We start from the raw sequence: 19,919 nt of genomic DNA on the forward strand, positions 1-19,919 counted from the left end.
TGTTCCCCTGATGTAAATCCAATTGAAAACGTTTGGTGAAGGATGGCAAGGGAAGTTTACAAAAAATGTACATTCAAAATCATTCAGCAACTTTCCCAGTAGCCTTCTGGAACCATCATTCATTTTCTACCGCTTTTTCCTCACGAAGGTCACGGGGGTGCTGGAGCCTATCCCAGCTATCTTCGGGCGAGAGGCGGGGTACACCCTGGACTGGTGGCCAGTCAATCACAGGGCACATATACGTAGACAAACAACCATTCACACTCACATTCATACCTATGGACACTGTCTTACCTGGATAAATAAAGATTAACATCCAGGCAAGTAATGTTCATGGCAATGGCATAGAAAGACCTACATATGTGTACACTAGTATGTAGAGTTAACCAGCTGCAGTGTGTATTCCAAACAACGATTGCATTAACTGAGAAACAGCTGTAATCTCTACTACTGTACAGGATTTGTCAGTCCTGTCATGAAGGATACTGGATTATACACACACTGCCTGGGTCTATGCTAATACCGAAGCATCAGCATCATTAAAATGCAAATTTTAGGTACATTAGGCCACCAAATATGTAGCATTAAAAAAATGGCTTGTACAAACATATCAGGACACCATGGATGTTATTAATTAATTGCAACTAGATGTCAAAACAACGGCATCAATATACAATCTTTAGTAGTGATACACGACAACTTTTGCAAATTGCAACAACACATCAGTTGATAGATGATATATTCTGTATTTCTATTGTGTCCATCGGGAAAGAATTCAGTACAAATCTTGTGTTCGACCTTACACGTTCCATACTGGTGAATGACATCCTATTTCCAACCTTCCATACAGGCAAACACAAATGAACCACTATTGGATTTGTGACACACATTTATATTGTTTTACCTGTCGCTTTCGCTCAGCTCTCTCCCGCTGGCGCCGCCGCCTCTCCTTGGCTTTCTGCAGTGCCCTGTACTCTGGATTAAGCTCCAGCTCTCGCGCCTTCTTCAAGTGGGCAGCAGCATGGGCCATGACTACACCTCTCTATCTCCGGCCGCTATACTAATTAATCAATAGGCGCCAAAATTTCCAAGTTGACAATGAGAGGAATATTTCAATCTTAAAGATCCTTCTGATGTAAATGCATCCAAATTAAATCTTAAAACCACAAAAACAAAATTCTGAGAATGAAGTTGCTCTAATCCGACAAAACCACAACTCCAATCATCCTCTAGTTTTATTGCCAAAGTCCCTGTAGAATGAGGAAGTCTTAGTCCTATGCTGCGGTATTTTCCAATTTCCACAAAAAACTCACATATCCACTTATGGAGAGCGCAAAAGAAGCATTCATGTGACCAACCATAAGAGAAGAACAGAATGACAGAAAGGGGGTGGGCGATGATGAAAGTCAGACTCATCCATTCAGTCATTATTTATCCTCACACTCACACGCACACACACAAGCACACACACACACATACTGGGAATGACCCAGTCCAGATGTACACGAAACCCCTTCTCTATGTGGACAGATGTGGCTTTAAAATGTGTCTTCTGTAATGCATTTGTGTGTGAGTGTGTGTGTGTGATTGTACTGTATGTGGGTATACAGTGTTTAGTGTGTAAGGGGTTTAGTGAGGCTTCAAGCCAACAGTCAAACTACTGCTACTGCCAAAGCTAATCTCTCTACTGTTGTGTCAAAAAATATAATAATAAAAAAACTGTTTAAAAATCCTTATAGAGCTGCGTGAGAAACCAACATTTATAAATGCTTGAGAAAGGAAATTAGAAGGTGAAAAGAGAAAAACATTCAGTTGATAGCAGCATAGAATCCAATGCTTAAACATGAATCATTTACAAAATTCATAGTGACAATAATCTAAGATCATAATAATTTAAAAGATGAAGAGTAGATACTCCATTTATACCCTAACCGTGAGTCTCCTATAGTCACTGGGTGTGTGGATTTCAGAAAGCAAAGCAAATCAGTCTGGAAAAGGTTATAACACCATTTATAAAGCTTTGGGACTCCATCGAACCACAGTGAGAGCCATTATCCACAAATGGCATCAATATGGAACAGCTGTGAACTTTCCTAACAAAATTATCCCAAGAGCGTAATGACGACTCAGCCAAGAGGTCACAAAAGACCCCACAATAACATCCAAAGAACGGCAGGCCTCTCTTGCCTCAGTTAAGGTCAGTGATCATGACCCCACCATAAGAAAGATGCTAGGAAAAAGCAGTTCCAAGGAGAAAAGCACTGCTGAACAGAAATAACATTAAGGCTTGTCTCAATTTTGTCTCAATATATATATATATATATATACTTGTTAGAGCAGTGGTAAAAGAACTCTATTCTTCTGGATGTGACCCATATCTGTGAATTTGTGGGATGATTGAGTGTGCTGAATCAGCAGCTTCGGAGGCCCTGGTGCGATAAATCACCCTGAATGGCTGCTCAAACAGAAAGCCTGCTTCCATCTTGAGGACACATTACTTTCACAATACTCGTCATCAAAAATTGGATGATACAGTATCAAAGTATTTTCCACCTTGTGAGGATGTAAGATGACAGCGCAAATATATAAAACATGTAGAGGGGCTGAACTTGGGTACACACTGTCCTTCTTTTCTATGAGCCAGCACAGAATATGGCTCATACCACTCAGGTTGCAGTGGGGGGGGGGTTGCAGTGGACATACAATGATGGCTTGCAAGCATCTGCACTGGCCCTCCGAGCCCTCACCCCTTTCTGCATGGCTGTGTGATGAGTCGGTCTGCATCTCAACCGCAATGCACCCTCCATACCATTGATGGAATAAGGTTTGACAGGTTGAGTGAGGTGTGTAGGTACGTGTGTGTGCTTCCGCTTGTGACTGTCACAAGCATGTCACCATCAATGCAGCTTCACACATTGTCCAATCATTGTCAAAATGATCAGTCAACAACATTATCAACAATATCTCCCTTATCATGGCTGACACTAATATGCTGCATCACTCCAGTATTAGCTGTTGTTACTGTATGCTGGGCTGGCACAAAGCTTGAGCTGCGCTATTAGCACCCCCTGCTGGTGAAAATTATATCTAGAAAAGACTACCAATATAATACCAAGAGTCATGGAAACTTACTTACTTCTGTTTATTGATTCATTTTAGTACCTGGTTCAACTAAATGTACATTTTTTTGTACAAATGTAATGATGACAACAAAAATAGCTCATAAGAGTTTAATTTAAGAACTGAAATCTAGCAACTTGTTTCATAAATAACCAACATATAATAAATATAATATAAAAAATTAACTGGCAACTAAACACTAAAAGCTCATTTGTTTAAAAAAATACTTGCAACATATTTATGTTATAAACATTTACTTTTCTTTCCAATGGTCTCCTGTGTAAATGTTTCACATGATGTTTATTGCAACATGTAACATGTTTTGCCATTAAAATTAAATTAAAATATGGCCACGGTTACTGTAAAATGTCTCCCTCACCCACACTTTGAACATAGAAAAATCAATAAACAGATCAATTAGCATGTAAGCTAACCCAAAAATAGTGCAACATGATGCATGTGTGTTTTGGGAGTACGTGGGGGCTGGGTGACACACAATGAACAAGCTACAGAATCTAACACAAGTGAGTACAATGCTCACACATTAGCAACCATATACTGTCAATGTTCTTAAGTATCAATGCTATAGAAGTTTAACTTGATATAGACTGTCTCACCGCATATTTGTGGTTCAGCATTTGCGACTCAACCGATTATCAAATGTTTTATTTGGGGGGGGGGGGCGGCAAAACCCCATCTAATTTACCCTAACTTGATTTACCAAATTTTGCAATGAATTACATAATGTCAGCAGAGTATGTAACTGCACTGAAAACAGCAGCCATCTCCAGCCTTTCTGAGGTCACGGATTGTTATCGGTATGTTATCGTACTCTAACATTGTAATCTAATGTTGTTGTCATTTATATATAGAGTATATAAAACAAAAGAAAACAAAACAGCAATCTAAAATCACAAAATGAATACTGACTCACTATGATGTGATTTGATGTGTGCAGGTGACAAGTGCAGCCTATTTGTACCGGCTAGGATGGGAAAACCAATGTCTTCCATACCATTGTGAACATTTTAATTTGAAAAGCCCAAACAACTTCCCTCGACACACAACAAACACACAAGTGGCAAGCACAAATGATGTGATTGTGTGTGCCCCCCAATGTCGGAGTAAAACAAAAGTCTTTATATATTACAGTGGCAATTCAGCGGGGTACACCCTGGACTGGTCGCCGTCCAATCACAGGGCACATATAGACAAACAACCATTCACACTCACATTCATACCCACACATTCATACCTATGGACAATTTGGAGTCACCAATTAACCTAACACAGTTAACCACTCGACCGCCGTGCAGCCCTCTTTGAAGAAATATAATAAATGTATTTAATGGACTGAAAGTCATTGTTCGTGAATTACTGATAATGTGTTCAAGGACCTAGCATGGACACACTACTATTGTCTTTTATTGTGGTTTATTTTATTCCCTTCTAGGCTGATGTTATCTCCACGGTGGAATTCCACCAGACAGGGGATCTGCTGAGCACGGAGATAAAGGTGGCCGTGTGGTCATCTTCCAGAGAGAAACTGAGGTCAGTTTCACACAAAGAACCTCTTTTGTAACTATTATATATATATAGTATATCTATTGAGAGACAATTAAAACAATGCTTTTACAAAGATAATAACTATATGTGCCCTGTGATTGGCTGGCGACCAGTATAGGGTGTACAACACCTCTGGGATAGGCTCCAGCATGCCTGCGACCTTCGTGAGGATAAGCAGTATAGAAAATGGATGGATGGATAACACTCTGCTTTGATTGGCATTGTTCTTGCAGTCTGCATCACATTGAGCTGCTTCCAATGTTTTGTTTACCTTATTTGCTTACACTGAAAGACAGAAGGACACCTCGCAATAAAACAGGCTGCAAAAAAAATTACAATAACAATCACATTGGAGAGTTTGTTATGCAATGGTTAACATGTTGTCTGCCTGGCATGATGATGTAACTGTGTGCTTATCATGTACCTACACCCCAATAGGCATGCATGGATGGACTGTGAATAAATACAGTATATATAGAGTATATATTCAGTGAATGTTCATGAAATTCATCAATACACAGACAATGTAAAGTCTCCCAAAAGAACCAGAACAGCAAACCAAGCACACATTCACACACTCAAAGAGTGATCCATCTCCAAGCAACACTTCAACTGTCTTTAAGCATCTTTATTTTTAGATGATTTCGACATGAACTAGAATATAAATGCTGCCTGAACAATGAGAAGAAAACACTGATTGTTGTGCTTTAAAATAGTCCAAAAAGCTGCTACGTTCACAGTGGCTATTCCTGATGTTGTGTGTGATCTATCCTGCTAATGGAGGTGCAGCTCTGCTCATGGAGGTCAGGCAGACACATAATGCATCCATCATTTAATGGGGAGAGAGGATCTTCAGACAACTAGTGAAGACTATGAGAGTCAATGTATTGTGTATGACAACAACAGCAAATGCTAGTTTTCATTAGTGCTTACATTTGGTTTGCTTTAGTTAGGCATTATGTTAACTGGTTTAGAGAGGTCTTCCTGTCTCAGTCAGTATTTCTTGGTTGAAAGAGGACTTTCCAAGATGCTAGACATTGTAGAAGGTAAAAGATTGTTTTTATCCAAAATGTACCATCATTGTCACTTATAACAGCTTTTCTAATATTATTTCTAATATATTTTCTAGCATGTTCTTCATACCCTTTTAAACGTTTACACATAAGAACTGAAAATCTATTAATTGTTCTTTTTCTTTTTCTAAGCTGCTTGTCTGACATTTTCACCTGAATTCTATTTAGATTTCTGATCAATTCAACTGAGCAAAATTGTAATTGAAAATAGTTTGGGTTGACTTGACTCCCAGAATTGCAAAACACTGACTTTCTCCCACCTCTGCTAATCAGACCTTTATGACATCATTACATACATTATTATTATTTGGATTATTATTGGCCCTTTCTGGTCCTGTGAAGTTGTTTCAAAACAAATGATATACAGTATTCCATTTCCTTAAGTGGACACTAGACCATAACGAGACCTACAGCATCGAATGTGCCAAGGTAAGTTGCTTCTCTTTTTGGTGCTTTTCTGTGTCCTGTATCGAGTGACTCCAGCTCCCTATTGAGCTGCCAGAGTGGTTTCGATCTCCTTGTGTATCTCCTATTCCCCAAAACAATCTCTTTATTTATTTTTGCACACAGGCATAATACAAGAACTTACTAAGATTCTGTAACTGACAAGAAACTTTTGTAAGATAACATATTATACAATTTATGTTGAAGAATTTATACACACCGACACACAGCTCTCTCTCGATACACTTCAGGATATTGATTGTACGCCACAGCTGAACCCTGCATCATATGACTGATGCCTGATTCAAGGAGAAGATATAACCATATATATAGTAACAATATACTGTAGCTAGATGGGTGGAGTGGGTGTGGCAGTGTGTGTTTTCGTGTGGAAGAGGTGGGTGGTGACTGAATATTGAAACATGAGCATAAATTATATGTGCTATTGCAAAGAAAGCATTGCACTCCAGATTCCAGACCGTAATGGATCCCTGCATTCACAGATACTCTAATTGAAATGTCATTTTTCCTCCACTTAAAAAGGTCAAGGCTGTAAAGCATGCAAAGTGCACACTATTCAATCGAGACCGTGTGTGACATGAGCCCCCATGGGACAGCACCCGAATGCACAGTGAGTAAGAACATGGAGACAAGGCTGGAGGAAGGGAGAGGAGGGGGAGACGGGCTAGCCTTGAGGTGGCAATGGAGGCACATGAGTTGCCCCTGGAGAGAATGAGCTGAAGGAAAGAATTACAAGAAGGACCACGCCTTGTAGCAGCTATGTTAGCAAAGACAAGTAGACACACTCTCCAAAACATCTGATGGATGACATTATCAGTAACAAGATGTCCTTCAGTGCTGTTTCCGTCAAGTAAACAAGGCTCTCTAGTGTGCAGACAGAGGAGCAGCAGCATTCCAGGCAGAGCATCACATTAACTGATTGCTTTTGCTACATCATCGGGGCCATAGCCCTCTTTTGTTTTTTTTTTTTGTTTTTTTTACACCAAATTAGTCTAGAGGAGCCCAAATATGCTACACACGAAAATTATTCATACATTCCTTCACCTCTTACAGATGACACCTTATTTCGAGGGATGCATATGAAAACTCTTACCACAATGGCACCAGTGCTGCCATAAACGGTAGTAATCAGACTGAAAAACAAATACGCTATACGCTAAGTAACGCCTTGGAAGTAATATACAGAGCATGACACTCTTTTTAATCTATATTGCCGACCAAAAGCAGTGCTCGGTTCCAATACCGTATGATTAAACTGCCACACACAGTCACTCTCCACACAAACAGCACCATTCTTCATTATCCACTGTGATAAGTGCAGCACATTAAAAAACTTTAATTGAATACAGCATTTGAAGAACAAATTTGAGTTTCGAGGCTCATAATGTGATCATCAAACGGCATCTAATATAGCCAAGGCTGGACAACACTTGCCCGTATGTGCGTGACAGTCAGAAGTCTAAAGTAAATAACGAGAAAAAATGATTGAATTCAGTTTGCCGACTGCTCTCCGACTTTGAGCCCCGCTGCATGATACGTAATCTCACGTCCAAACTCTCTTTAAAGATGGCGTGTCACCCTCACGAGTGTTTTGGATTTTATGTCATATTAGTGAAGTTATTACTTACCAGTAATAATGTTATTGAGGATACTGTGGTATTTAAATTACTATTCTACTATTTTACTATAACTAATCAATTGTAATTACTATTCTGTTCAATTTTCATGTCCAATGATTTTGTAACAACAAAAATGTATTGTTTTTGGACAAAACTGATGTTTTCCTTTCTTTAAATCCCAGTTCAGGTCCAGTTTAAGCACCATCACCATTACAAAAGTGCACAATGACACCGGTATCAGATAATTTGTAAACGTTACCAAACCCTGCTTAGTTATGACAAACATGACGACAGCCCCCAGAGAAGGCAGACACCTTCACAAAGGCTTCAACATGAATTGCTTGCAAAATCCATAATGGCAAGGATGTTAATAACTGAAAGGATGAATGGTAAATGCCCCAATTAACATCTCCACCAAAAAAGATTGATGACTTACATTCTATGAGTATAATTAAAAAAAACACGCCTGTGTAACCAATATTCGCATGATAGTCGTTATACTAATATATGGCTCTGCCTTTAAAGTAATGCTTGCTCTAGTCCCTCGGGTAACTATGCATGATGTCAGTTTGCAATTCCCGTTAATAGAAGGGGAGGCACTAAGCCCAGAAGAAAATCAACAAGCATCTTAGTGCATACTGATCAATATTCCTGTTATGAATGTCAGGACAGTCAGAAGCGAGGTATAGATAAAAACTAATCAATAAATCAATGAATTTTGGCAAAGTGAGGCCTGCAGCCCTGGTCTCAACCCACTGCTGTGAGTAAAATTTGGGGATGAGTACTTCCTCAGTACGGATTTAGGAACATGCACAGACTGTGTAGCACTTTTAGTGTGACGCGCATGCCCTCTGCATACACTTCTGGTTCCAGACAAATGCCAGCATTTTGTCTCTTCTCCAGGATGCTGAGGGCGCAAAAGAGGGAGTTGGCTGCATCTGTGGTTCAGAAGGCAGCGGATGCGGCTGGAGGGGCCCAGCAGAGGAGGGCAAACCTGCTTTTCATTCAGGTTTTCAGTTAATAATATGAGAAGAAAAACAAAACATGAGTTGTGGATACCAGCATTTTGTTAATGTTCTGGTAAAACAAGCATATTGACTTTGTTTGGCTTGATGAAAGTAAATGTTACAAAAATTTGTAGCTCTTAGCCATTTTCATTTTGTGAAAGTTGCTCTTACACGACAAAAACCTTGGTGACCCCTAATATAGCCAGTAGTACATTTAAACATTTACACTTCATGTTTATGATAAGGTATTGGTATCGTCCGATTTCACTCATAGATTATTATTATTATTATTGGCAGCGTCCCTAATATATGTATATTACCATAAAATTACTAGTCTGAATGCTGTTTCTATTTATAATATAAGGCAGACTGTGTATTCTGGAATGCTGATCTCATCTGGCATCACCTTCCAAAAGTGTACCGAGGCATTAACTGATTTCACCTCATAGTTGAATGCATCATGAATCGTTATGCATGTGACCTAATATTTGGTGCAGCACACAGTCATACCCGGAATGCTGAGTGACGCCTCATACACACTGTTAAAGGTAGACAATTAGTGAGAAAGAAGACACTAAAACGCTTAATTAGGATTAATCTTTCCAGTAGATCCGCTTTGGGCTGACTAAACATGATGCTAAAAAACATGATTCTAAGCTACTGAGAATTGCATTGATCATGGGCCACGCCTCTCTGTCTTTCTGCTCATGTCCAACAGGAAACACAGGGATAATGAATAATTAACATTTAAAGGCTTGCTGCTGCCCCCAGTCCGAAAACAAGTCTCCTTTATCTCTGCTTCTTATATACTGTATCGGTGACCAGTTAATTCATATTTTATCTGATGTGTAAAATAAAGTACATCAACAAAAATTAGGTTCGTGCTAAAAAAAAAATCCTGACAATAATTTACGACTCCCCTCATTGCAAACATTCATGAAAGGAAGATGACATTTGATATAAGTAGGCCACCCCGGCTAGTTATGAAGTACCGTATCAGCCGAGTAGACAGCCCATGTTCCAGGGTGACATGATGACATGTGCAAGCAAATATAGACAGGGAGAAAAGGAATACTATTACTTTTCTTCATGTTGCACTATCACTGAACTCTCCTTTGTGGGACGATTATATGGCTGCTGTGGCACACTGCATCAGAAGCGGCTCCAAGTCTGATGAATAATTATTTTTCTCCATAGCAAACTATAACAAATATTAATTGTATTACCCCACAATGGATTAGCACGCAGGTTAGCACGCAGCTACACAGCTAAAAGACCTGAGTTCGATTCCACCCTCAGGCATCTCTGTGTCTTTGCATGTTCTCCCCGTGCATGTGTGGGTTTTCTACATGTCTCGACATTTTGTTTTGTATTCATTCATTTTCTACCGCTTATCCTCACAAGGGTCCCGGGGGTGCTGGAGCCTATCCTAGCTGTCTTAGGGCGAGAGACGGGGTTCACCCTGGATTGGTCGCCAGCCAATCAACAGGGCACATATAGACAAACAACCATTCACACTCACATTCATACCCACACACGGGGAGAACATGTAAACTCCTTACTCCTTGGCCGAGGGTGGAATTGAACTCAGGTCTCCTAGCTGTGAGGCCTGCGTGCTAACCCCTCATGCAGATTGGTTTGTATTCAATAAGTAAAAATAACTTACTTATTAAATAAGCCCAGGAAATCCCAGGTTCCCAATTTCACTGGTCAGACTTCATTTAATGGTTTAAATTATTTGCCTAAACATTATAGAATTTGCCATGTGTCCCATGCTGCAAACTTGCACCATGACTAATGAAAATATATACACATTAATCACGTGTTTCAGTGCTGGTAAGTACCAGCCAATGTATATCTGTGGTTACTTTACAGCTCCTGTAAATACAGTTGTGTTACGTACCATTGGAAGTCTTATTTTACAAACCACAATTTGTTTGGGTTGATGCAATGTAAGACTGCTGTGGCTATGTGGCTGTGTGTCCGGCTGAAGTTAATGAATGTTAATGTAATGAAGGCCAGGACTCCTTTCCTGCAGAATACCACTTCCTTTGGAGAAAGACAGTGAGATAAATAGGTGCAGATGTCAGCGGTAAAAGGAGATGAAAATGTGAAAAGGCTGCAGTGAAATCTGACCCCTTTGGCACAGCACGGGGCATAGGGACTGGTATAGGGATGAAGGGAGGGGAAGTGATGGATGAATTGGTAAGCTAGCCAACGTCAAGGAGAAATAAAGGATACATAATAAAAATAATACAAGCCACCATTTAAGGCTGTGAGAGGAATGAATCAAGGGAAAGGCTGCACAGATGAAAGTACAGTATAAGGCCGGAAATTAGTGCAGGGGGAGCAATTAAAATGTGGGATCATACAGAAAGTCCCTAGCAATAATGAAATAGGTCATGTTGTCTAGTCAAGACCCATCTCTACATATACGAAAAGATCTTTTCTATTGTAACATACCAAATACTAACAGGCTTGTGAATAGCAATTATCATCAGACTGAAGATATCCTTTAGGGCAAAAACACAAGGACTAATCTCTTCATCTATTAATTATTCAATCAAGCGTTAGATAAAAAACCCTAAATCCTTGCACGTCATAATTGTTGATCTGATCAAGGCCTTTTGGACAATTATGCTTCCAGTGTTTGAGAGAACAGTTTGCTGAAGGCCCTTCTAAGTTCCTGCAGCTCATAGCAAGGTCCATATAGGGATGTTTGGACTACTTAATGTGTCAAAACTTGAGAACCCTGACTTCAACACCATCTAACAACATTAAGTCTGACAATGGTGCCCTCTGACCCCATAAGTCTGAGCTAAAAACTGTCAACATCTTGTAGAAAGTCTTAAAAGTGAAGACAATTGGAACCCAACACTGCTGGACAAACACACACACAAAACCTAGGACATTGTTTTCATGCTTCTTTACACCACAGACAAATACTGTTGGATTGAGTGGACCAAGCTCTTTTTGTTTAGTGTTTTGCCTCCTGCATCATGTTTATGGAACTCTGTGAACTCGCAATAGTATCACACTCACATTGGATAATTCAACCAACATCATGCGGCACTTTCAGTTTCATTTACAGTATCGCACAAAAGTCACATTTCAGCAAGTAATGTGATTTTTATTACAGTATATCTCTATATCTAGGGACAATATGATAGAACTGAAAACTGACACTTTAGAGTAGTCTGTGTATAGACATACCATACTAATAATGTAACCACTTTTATCGACAGTGTACCTAAAGACTGACACGAAACACAATATATTCCATTAACTGGTTCATAAGAGGGGCGGCACGGCGGTCGAGTGATTATCGCACAGCTAGGAGACCAGGGTTCAATTCCACCCTCGGCCATCTCAGTGTGGAGTTTGCATGTTCTCCCCGTGCATGTGTGGGTTTCCTCCCACATTCCAAAAACATGCTAGGTTAATTGGCGACTCCAAATTGTCCATAGGTATGACTGTGAGTGTGAATGGTTGTTTGTCTATATGTGCCCTGTGATTGGCTGGCAACCATTCCAGGGTGTACTCCGCCTCTCCAGACAGCTGGGATAGGCTCCAGTACCCCCCGCGACCCTCGTGAGGAAAAAGCGGTAGAAAATGAATGAATGAATGAATGGTTGATAAGAGAGTTGTCACTTCCATGTGACAAGAGGTTTACCGTTAATTAGCATTACAATAGCATAAGAGCAAGGTTAATAATCAACGACAGGTCCAAACAGCAAATCTCTGGTTGATATAACCAGACATCCTTTAACCCTTCATCTAGTAGGATGCTACAGGTATATCTGCTACTAGCACTGTACCCCTTCCTTGTGTGACGTCTTCAAGTACTTCAAGTATGAAATCATATTCATAAATATTCTACGGATATTTATATTAAAGTCTCCTGATTGCACTGAAGTAAGTGAGCTCAGCCGGTAGCCCCACCCTATAATGATGGAGTAAAGTGTCCATTACTGAAATCACATTAGTGTGAGGAGGGAAAACATCTGCAGACCTGACCAAAAATACACAATCCAAACTGATCATACAGGCCTTGTTTAGACATAAACGCAAGATTCTATCATGAAATAATAATACCAAATAACCTCCATAGTGTCTAATAGGGACTATACAGGCCTTGTGTTGTTTATTTTGACGGCCATGACAACTAGATTGCATGGGTAGCATCACACTGACCTGAAACACGAATGAATACAGTTATTTTAGCTGCAAATGTGCACTTTTCTACATGTTAATGAATACAAAAACTGAGTTCCCATGTTAGAAGAGCTACGCAGATGTGAGGCGGTTAGGCAACGCCTTTCTCAGCATCATTTGGAGGTCCCACGGCCGGATGACACCCACCTGCCTTATTCGGTTCTGGTGCAGCGGTGGCGGCTGTGTACCCTCCGGAGAAGTGTTGTTCGAAGAGGCGAGTTTGAGGTCGGAGCCGCCGCCCCTGGAGAGAGCATCTTCTGGGCTACTAGACATTCTGTCTCTGGCTTTGGCTGACTGACTGCAGCCGGAGTGAGGCGGTCAAAAGGGGGGGTGGTGTGTCCTTTAGCCGGTGCAAGATGGATGTCAGTGCGGCGTCAGAATCCACAAGGCTCGGTAGTGTTCATTCTGGGGCTGTGGGGACAAAAGCAAGTGTTGTTTTAAAGGCTTCCTGTGTTCATGAGACGCTGTCTTGTGAAGCATCAGCGTGTGGACGTGAACGCGCCTCTGACGCTCTTCCCCGAAACGCTGCAGGATCGATGATGCTTTCAGGGGCATTCAGTAACTCATACTACTTATCCCGACCAACCAGACATAAAGTACAATTTCCGACTTTATAATTTTATATCTCATTGTTTCCTCATTTGTATATTTACCCAACATCCCATATAACATGATTATACATGGGTACATTACTTCACCACAGCGATTTTGTTTACCTTAAATCAGTGAAGTTCTGTGACACTTCCGATGGAACCTGAATGCAACACCATACAGGACTCAGTGCATTACTGTTAAGCTTGTGTTCCGTTGCCTCTTCCCCTCAGGTCCTCTGCTGCAGTAGCCAGTTAAGTTAATTGCATGAGCTGTCCTTCTATTACCGGTACATAAAAAAAGAAAAGAAAATCAAAATACAGTACAGTAGATTCACAGCAGGAAGAATGACCTTAGATAATAAAAACAACCCTCTGTCCTTAAGCCTCCCAACCTAAGTCTGGGTTTCTTCATTGAGCAGCTGATATAATGAAGGCTGACAGGGGGAAAAAATCCACATCTTGGAGAGCCCAGGAAATACGGAGATGTTATGAATAGAATAAAGCAATTATGACTTCAAGCGTAGGTTCGAATTCTTCAAAAGTAGACATATTTCTTTCAGTGAAGATGCAAGATACCAAGATTTTTAGCTCTGACTCTACTATGTGCTGATATAGTCATCATACAAATGACGTTCATGATGCTCTCATGATTATTACAAAAGAAGTTTTACACCTCAAAAATACAATTTTGCTTACCACCAGTTTAGTTTCAAATATGTGGCTTGAACTTGTAATTGGTCTGTATAGAGGCATAAGGGAAATATAAAATTGCCCAGTCAGTCTATATTATAAGTAGTTACAGAAATATTCAAAGGGGTTGACAATTGTTAAAAATATAAAAAATACTTTATTTGACATTGAAAAAAACTGTAGCTATCCAATTTAAAAACAGCAGCACCAAAATAACCAATTAGTGACAAACACTAACAAACAGTAGAAGGAGGGAGGTGAAATGGTAAAGGAATTGACATATTTAACAAGAGGAGAGCTGGTCCAGGTTGTCATGGCTACGGTTGATGAGGTGCGCCTCCAAAATCTCTCCAAACAAGTTCCTTTTCAGTAAGTTGTAGGCCATGGGCAGAAGTTGCTTGACAACCTTGTGGAAATACTGCAATGGAGAAATGACATTTATGACATAAATTGGATCACACTTTTTCAAGTGACAACATACTTTTTTTAAATCATTATTTCATTTCACACTACTCACATGTGAGCCGAAACAGAAGAGGTCCACTCCTAGTTCGTAGCCCATGCCGTAGTCACATTCATCATTGGCAAATTGAACAAAAGTGACAATCTCTTGGATGGGTTTAAAAGCTTTAATGCGCTCTTCGTCATTCTGGGCATCAGTGATGGCCTTGCAGATCTTTTTCAGAGCAGCTGGGTGCAGAGGAAAGAGGTTATATAAAAATATTTATGAAAATATTTTATTGAACCAAATATATGACTATATGATTATTTACTTCTAAAAAAAGTATTTAATTGGGAGTCCAACAGGTTTTCCAATGAAAGAGTTTTGTCTTATACTCAGGGTCATCTTATATTCAGATCAATTCGATATATACTCTTCATAAAGACTCACCATCAGTTTCTGGCAGTTCTCGGTATCCCACATCATTCTTGTCTACAGGCACAACAATGCCAGCACCATGGAATGTTTTGGTGACCACCTATAGAAAATGTTTCTTTCAAATCAGTGTTGCCTTCTGATTTGTTAATATAAAACACCCACATGCATATTTTAAATGCCAATACTTTCTGCTATTATAGCTGGTGTACAGGAAAGATAATGTTAAAGTATTAATACACAGTAAATACATCAAATCCATATATAATGAATGTCACGCCATAAACTGCAATCCTCTCTCAAGCAGACCTGCCAATCTTGAAGTTTTACTTCAAGTTTAAAGGTTAAGAGTAGCTGCAGTTTTGTACTTGTTCTGTAAATTCTATCTGTTGTTTACTGTGTGCCTAAGGCCATTAAAAGAACAAAGATCTAACAAACAAATAAAGAACTAACTGTTTAATTCAACTTTCTATGTGATAGCTACCTTCTTGTCCCGCTGCTTCATTCCTTTGGTCTTCTGTTCTAGGGAGAGGTTCAGAGTCGCTGATCGCTCTCTCAGCTTTGCCTCCAGGCTATCAAAATCCCCTGATTTCTGACTGCCCTTCTCGTTCTTCTTCCTCAACAGAAACAGGCTGTGGAGGAGTGAAAAAGACACACATTATCTAAATGTGAGATTCTAAACATACACACACTATGGGTTAATACCAGTAGAGTCATCCCTCACTGCATCACGGTTCGAACATCGCTCCATCACTGTATCACCGTTTTTCAAAACTTATTTAATTAAGGCTGATTGCCAGCCATTTCAGAGAAGAGAGCTCCATAATGCCAGAGTATTTGGCAGTGAATAAGTTAGTAAATGATCACTGGTTCGTGGTTGACTGTAGTCCATCGCTATGGTACAGTCAAAAAACAAATAAAAAACAAGTTATTTGTGGTATTATTGTATTACTGATGCCACTAGGTGTTAAATTAAATGATGGAATCTAATGTGGGGAATTTATTTACACCAATCTACCAATCTCAGTAACCACATTATATGCCATATGATAATTATATGGGTAGTCTTATGGGGGCAGGTGGGTTTTATGTCATTACTGACGCCTAGTGGCTGAGACATGAAATATGTCACATTACCATCACACATCTATCAGCCATGGCATATCCAATATGAAAATAACTTCTCTGAAAGTTTTTGGATTCTTGTTTTGTGGTTCTCCCCCACACCATTTGAAACCCTTTCTTATGTTATGATCAATATATTGGATAGCTTGTTAGCTCACAGGCACGCTATGGAGTGGTGACCGTCTCCTGTCCTTGCAGTGATCACGTCGCCTGCTCAAAAAATAATAGACTTAAGGTGTGTTATTTCATGTCATTGTGGCTGTAATTATTGTAAAGAAACATATTTAGAAGTCATAAACATGTTTTCTATGTGATAACCGCGATAAACGAAAAAGGGACAACTTTGTAGTGTATGTTCAACAGATCTTTCCACAATTTTGTACAGTCCCTTTCAGGACTAAATTAGTGGCCTCTTACGTAAAATAATGCACATTAATTCCCCTCACATGCCAACAACATGTAGAAAGTCTTCCCAGATGTGTACATTAACTTGTACTGCTGGTACTGCTTTCTAAATCACATGACAACTTGATTTAATTGACTCCAACAAAGAGATTTTTGATTCGATCCTGTAAGCATGTGGTTTTTTTTTGTATTGAAACCCCCGATTGTGAAAAGCGCTGTTTGACTGCTGAGGTTAACACAAGCAACAATTGGTAACAGCTATACTCACTGAACTGCAGCAAAGACATTATCGCCCATCTGTCTTATAGTGCAGCCGCTCTTGGCTTCATTCTCCCCAATGAAGCAAGGGAGGGAGTCTGGAATATCTCTGGAAAAGTTTGGAAAACAAAACACTCAAACTCTCACGACTAGACTGTGTTCTCTCAATTCTATACAATTCAACCACCTGGTCTCAAAGACTCAATAAAAACACATTTACAGAAGTCTAAAAATGGGTTGAATGCATATGTTTGACTACCTGTAGTAGCCGATATGATGCTGGCTTTCCTCACTGCCCTGCAGTATGGTCTGGAACTCTGGTGGGTCGTAGAAATACCTCCAGTGAAGGTGGAAGTTCGGAGAGGGGTTCTTGCAGTTTCTGTGAGCTCCAGCCAGAATTTCAAAAGGCCCAACCAGCTGTAAACCAAGTGTGTCTTTCAGCGCACCTGGAAAAATACATTTTAAACATAGTGATGCTTTATATAAAATTCTGTGTCTGCAGTATGAATTTTATATACAGGGAAGAAATTGGATAATGACAGCATGGAATTTTGCCTTAAAACAAAACCACCTTGCATCCGGCACAAAACAATCAGGACATGATTCAAGTATAGAACAGTCTTAGTCAACTGCGGGCCCGCGGACCAAATCCAGTCTCTAAGCACAGCGTGACATGCACCTCCAAAAAAAGGTGCGGATCAGCTGCGGAGATGCTGATCGTTTAGGCTGTGATTGGTTGGCATCATTGCAAAATATTATTTCCTGTCTATATACAACTCATTTAGAGGGCGGACTGCCAACCTTGAATGCCTTCTCCTCTGATTTGGAATCGACATTTGCAATATAAATGACTGTTGTAATTCATCAATTTGTTCCAGGTGCAAACACATCCCCCCTCTCTCTTTAATTAGTATTGTTCTCTTGCTATGATGGAAACTAGCAAGCCATATAGTTGAGGATAGTTATGGTTGCTCACAGAGCTGATGTCACGTCATGGGCAGTGAGCTCGGCAGTGACATCCCGAATAGGGACCAAAACTGCCCCGCCCACCAGGTCATCATTTAGACCCTGTCGCAGTCTGTCGCAGAGCCTGCCCATCAGTGCCAAAGTCTTGATAGTAGAGGAAACCACAAAACCTCTTCATCCAACTTCAGCTTGGAACCATTATGATGTTGACAACCCTTGGTGAAGGGGACCATAGAACCAAGTCCAGCCTGAGGGTGATGGTAGCAATTTCTGGGGGAAAGATCACCGGTAGTTGCTTGCTAATATCAACTAGCATGTTCCAATCGTTCGTCATGTTCTAGCTGTCCAGCTTCAGGTTTGGTAAATGGGTGGTTAGGCTGTTTCTGTCACTCTCGAATGTACCTACAATTTTGCTGAGCTTATTTCACTGTTAAAGGCGTACAACCATTTTAAACTTACCACAGGGGTTATCGGGACAAAGCTCCTTACACAAGTCCCAGAAATGGTAGAGGTCTTCAGGCATGTGTAGCTTGTAGAGCTGCAGCATCTCATCACGTTGCTGTGGAGACACTTTGGATGTGGACGTAGCTTCGGGGTCATCAGCACGAGGTTTCTTCACCTCTCCGTTACCTTTCCCAGACTGCTGACAACACATTATTATTATTATTATTGAAGAGTTCAAATGTAGACTCATACAAGAATGACCAAACGTTTTTGACTTTGGGCAAAAAAGCATCTAAACGGTGTCCTACAAACTAGGAATGTAATTCCCAGCAGTTTTTAACACAGTGTGTTTCAGAGTGTAGCCAGTAGTGTACACAGTATTTTGTCACTCAGATCTGATTGCTGGTATTGTGCCAAAGTAAGCATCCCTGATATAAAATGTCTCCCTACACCTGTGTAGTTAAAAGGCTGAAATATTATATTTCTCTATAACTTTTCTGTGATTTATAAAACTACGAATTCACAAGTGCCTTTACAGATAATCACATATAGCTACAGAATCATCCATATGATGGTAGTACCTGAGGATTATGGGGGTTCAGTTCGACAAGTTTTAGCTATTAGCTTGGGCGACTCGTAATATGCCGAATCTAGAGCATTCATTTTGGTAGAAATGCAATACCGTACATCTCTGGCAATCATAGCATGATCGTAACAATTCACTTAAATAAACTAAGTTAATATCTAAAGAAGGAAGCTCCGCCCTCCCACAGTTGTGCGTGTTCCCGCGGCAGGGCATGTACTTTATATCAGGGGATACCTACTTTGGCTTACATTCACATCCCATTACCGCTTATACGAGGCAGACACGTCGACACTAACCGTCTATGTAAAACACGTTTCGTTATTAATACATTTCTTCCTTCCGGCATCGTACCCACTGTGTGGTGCAGCTGCTGCCATGTTTGTGCAACGCTGTGTGTAGACAGCATGCCAAACACCTTGGCATTTTACACTGAATTATTTGTTCTGGAATCATATACAACACAACTATATACCACTACACTCAATGAACAAAGATGTCTGCGAACCAACAACACCGTTTATGATGGCGCAAAAAATGTACCTGCATGGATTTGAGCTTTCTTTTCGCGCGCCCTGTCATTTTCTTCCCCCTGTAGCAGCTCCACGGCGTTCTTCTTCTACTAAATTTTCTTTGCAGTGACTGCGCCAGGGGAAAAAGGGCAACACTGACCCCACGAGGTCAAAATTGGTCACTGCATATTATCTAACAATGCAACCCTGAATCCAGTTGTTATCGCGTTTAGCACACTATAATATTTTCAATCTGTTGCTGAAGAATAGTAGGAGAAAAAAACAATTATTATATATTTTCTGAATTGGCTGGATATAATTTCTTAGTACAAAATAATTTTTGTCATTTGAAAATTAACAAAGATATTTTTTGTTATAGAAAATGTTTCTTAAACTGGGAC

At 40.1% G+C, this 19,919-nt stretch overlaps 2 protein-coding genes across 17 annotated transcripts in view; both read right to left on the minus strand.

The window, feature by feature from the left end:
- Positions 1-13,602, minus strand: part of LOC131098204 (ankyrin-2-like) — a 73,515-nt gene extending 59,913 nt beyond the window's left edge. For 10 of the 15 annotated variants that reach the window (XM_058045944.1, XM_058045950.1, XM_058045947.1 and 7 more), the window contains exon 1: positions 13,213-13,602. In XM_058045944.1, the coding sequence (XP_057901927.1) occupies positions 13,213-13,338 (126 nt within the window). In that variant the 5' untranslated portion in view covers positions 13,339-13,602. Of the gene's footprint in view, positions 1-904; positions 2,143-13,212 lie in introns of those variants that run through there. The other 5 variants (XM_058045954.1, XM_058045945.1, XM_058045953.1 and 2 more) reach the window with 1 other exon arrangement.
- Positions 13,333-19,666, minus strand: LOC131098360 (histone PARylation factor 1). 2 transcript variants are annotated; one of them, XM_058045958.1, is made up of 9 exons: positions 19,550-19,666; positions 18,439-18,619; positions 17,273-17,459; positions 17,024-17,122; positions 15,710-15,857; positions 15,241-15,328; positions 14,866-15,038; positions 13,782-14,766; positions 13,333-13,476 (listed from the first exon to the last, which is right to left on the minus strand). In XM_058045958.1, exons 1-8 carry the CDS (start codon positions 19,586-19,588, stop codon positions 14,632-14,634), a joined length of 1,050 nt encoding a protein of 349 aa, XP_057901941.1. In that variant the 5' UTR covers positions 19,589-19,666; the 3' UTR covers positions 13,333-13,476; positions 13,782-14,631. The 2 variants fall into 2 exon arrangements, with proteins under 2 accessions (XP_057901941.1, XP_057901939.1); XM_058045956.1 differs by having other exon boundaries at positions 18,439-18,622; positions 19,550-19,665.
- Between the last annotated feature and the right edge of the window lie 253 nt (positions 19,667-19,919).

This window comes from Doryrhamphus excisus, chromosome 1 (genome assembly GCF_030265055.1).
Source record: "Doryrhamphus excisus isolate RoL2022-K1 chromosome 1, RoL_Dexc_1.0, whole genome shotgun sequence".
Lineage (NCBI taxonomy): Eukaryota > Metazoa > Chordata > Actinopteri > Syngnathiformes > Syngnathidae > Doryrhamphus > Doryrhamphus excisus.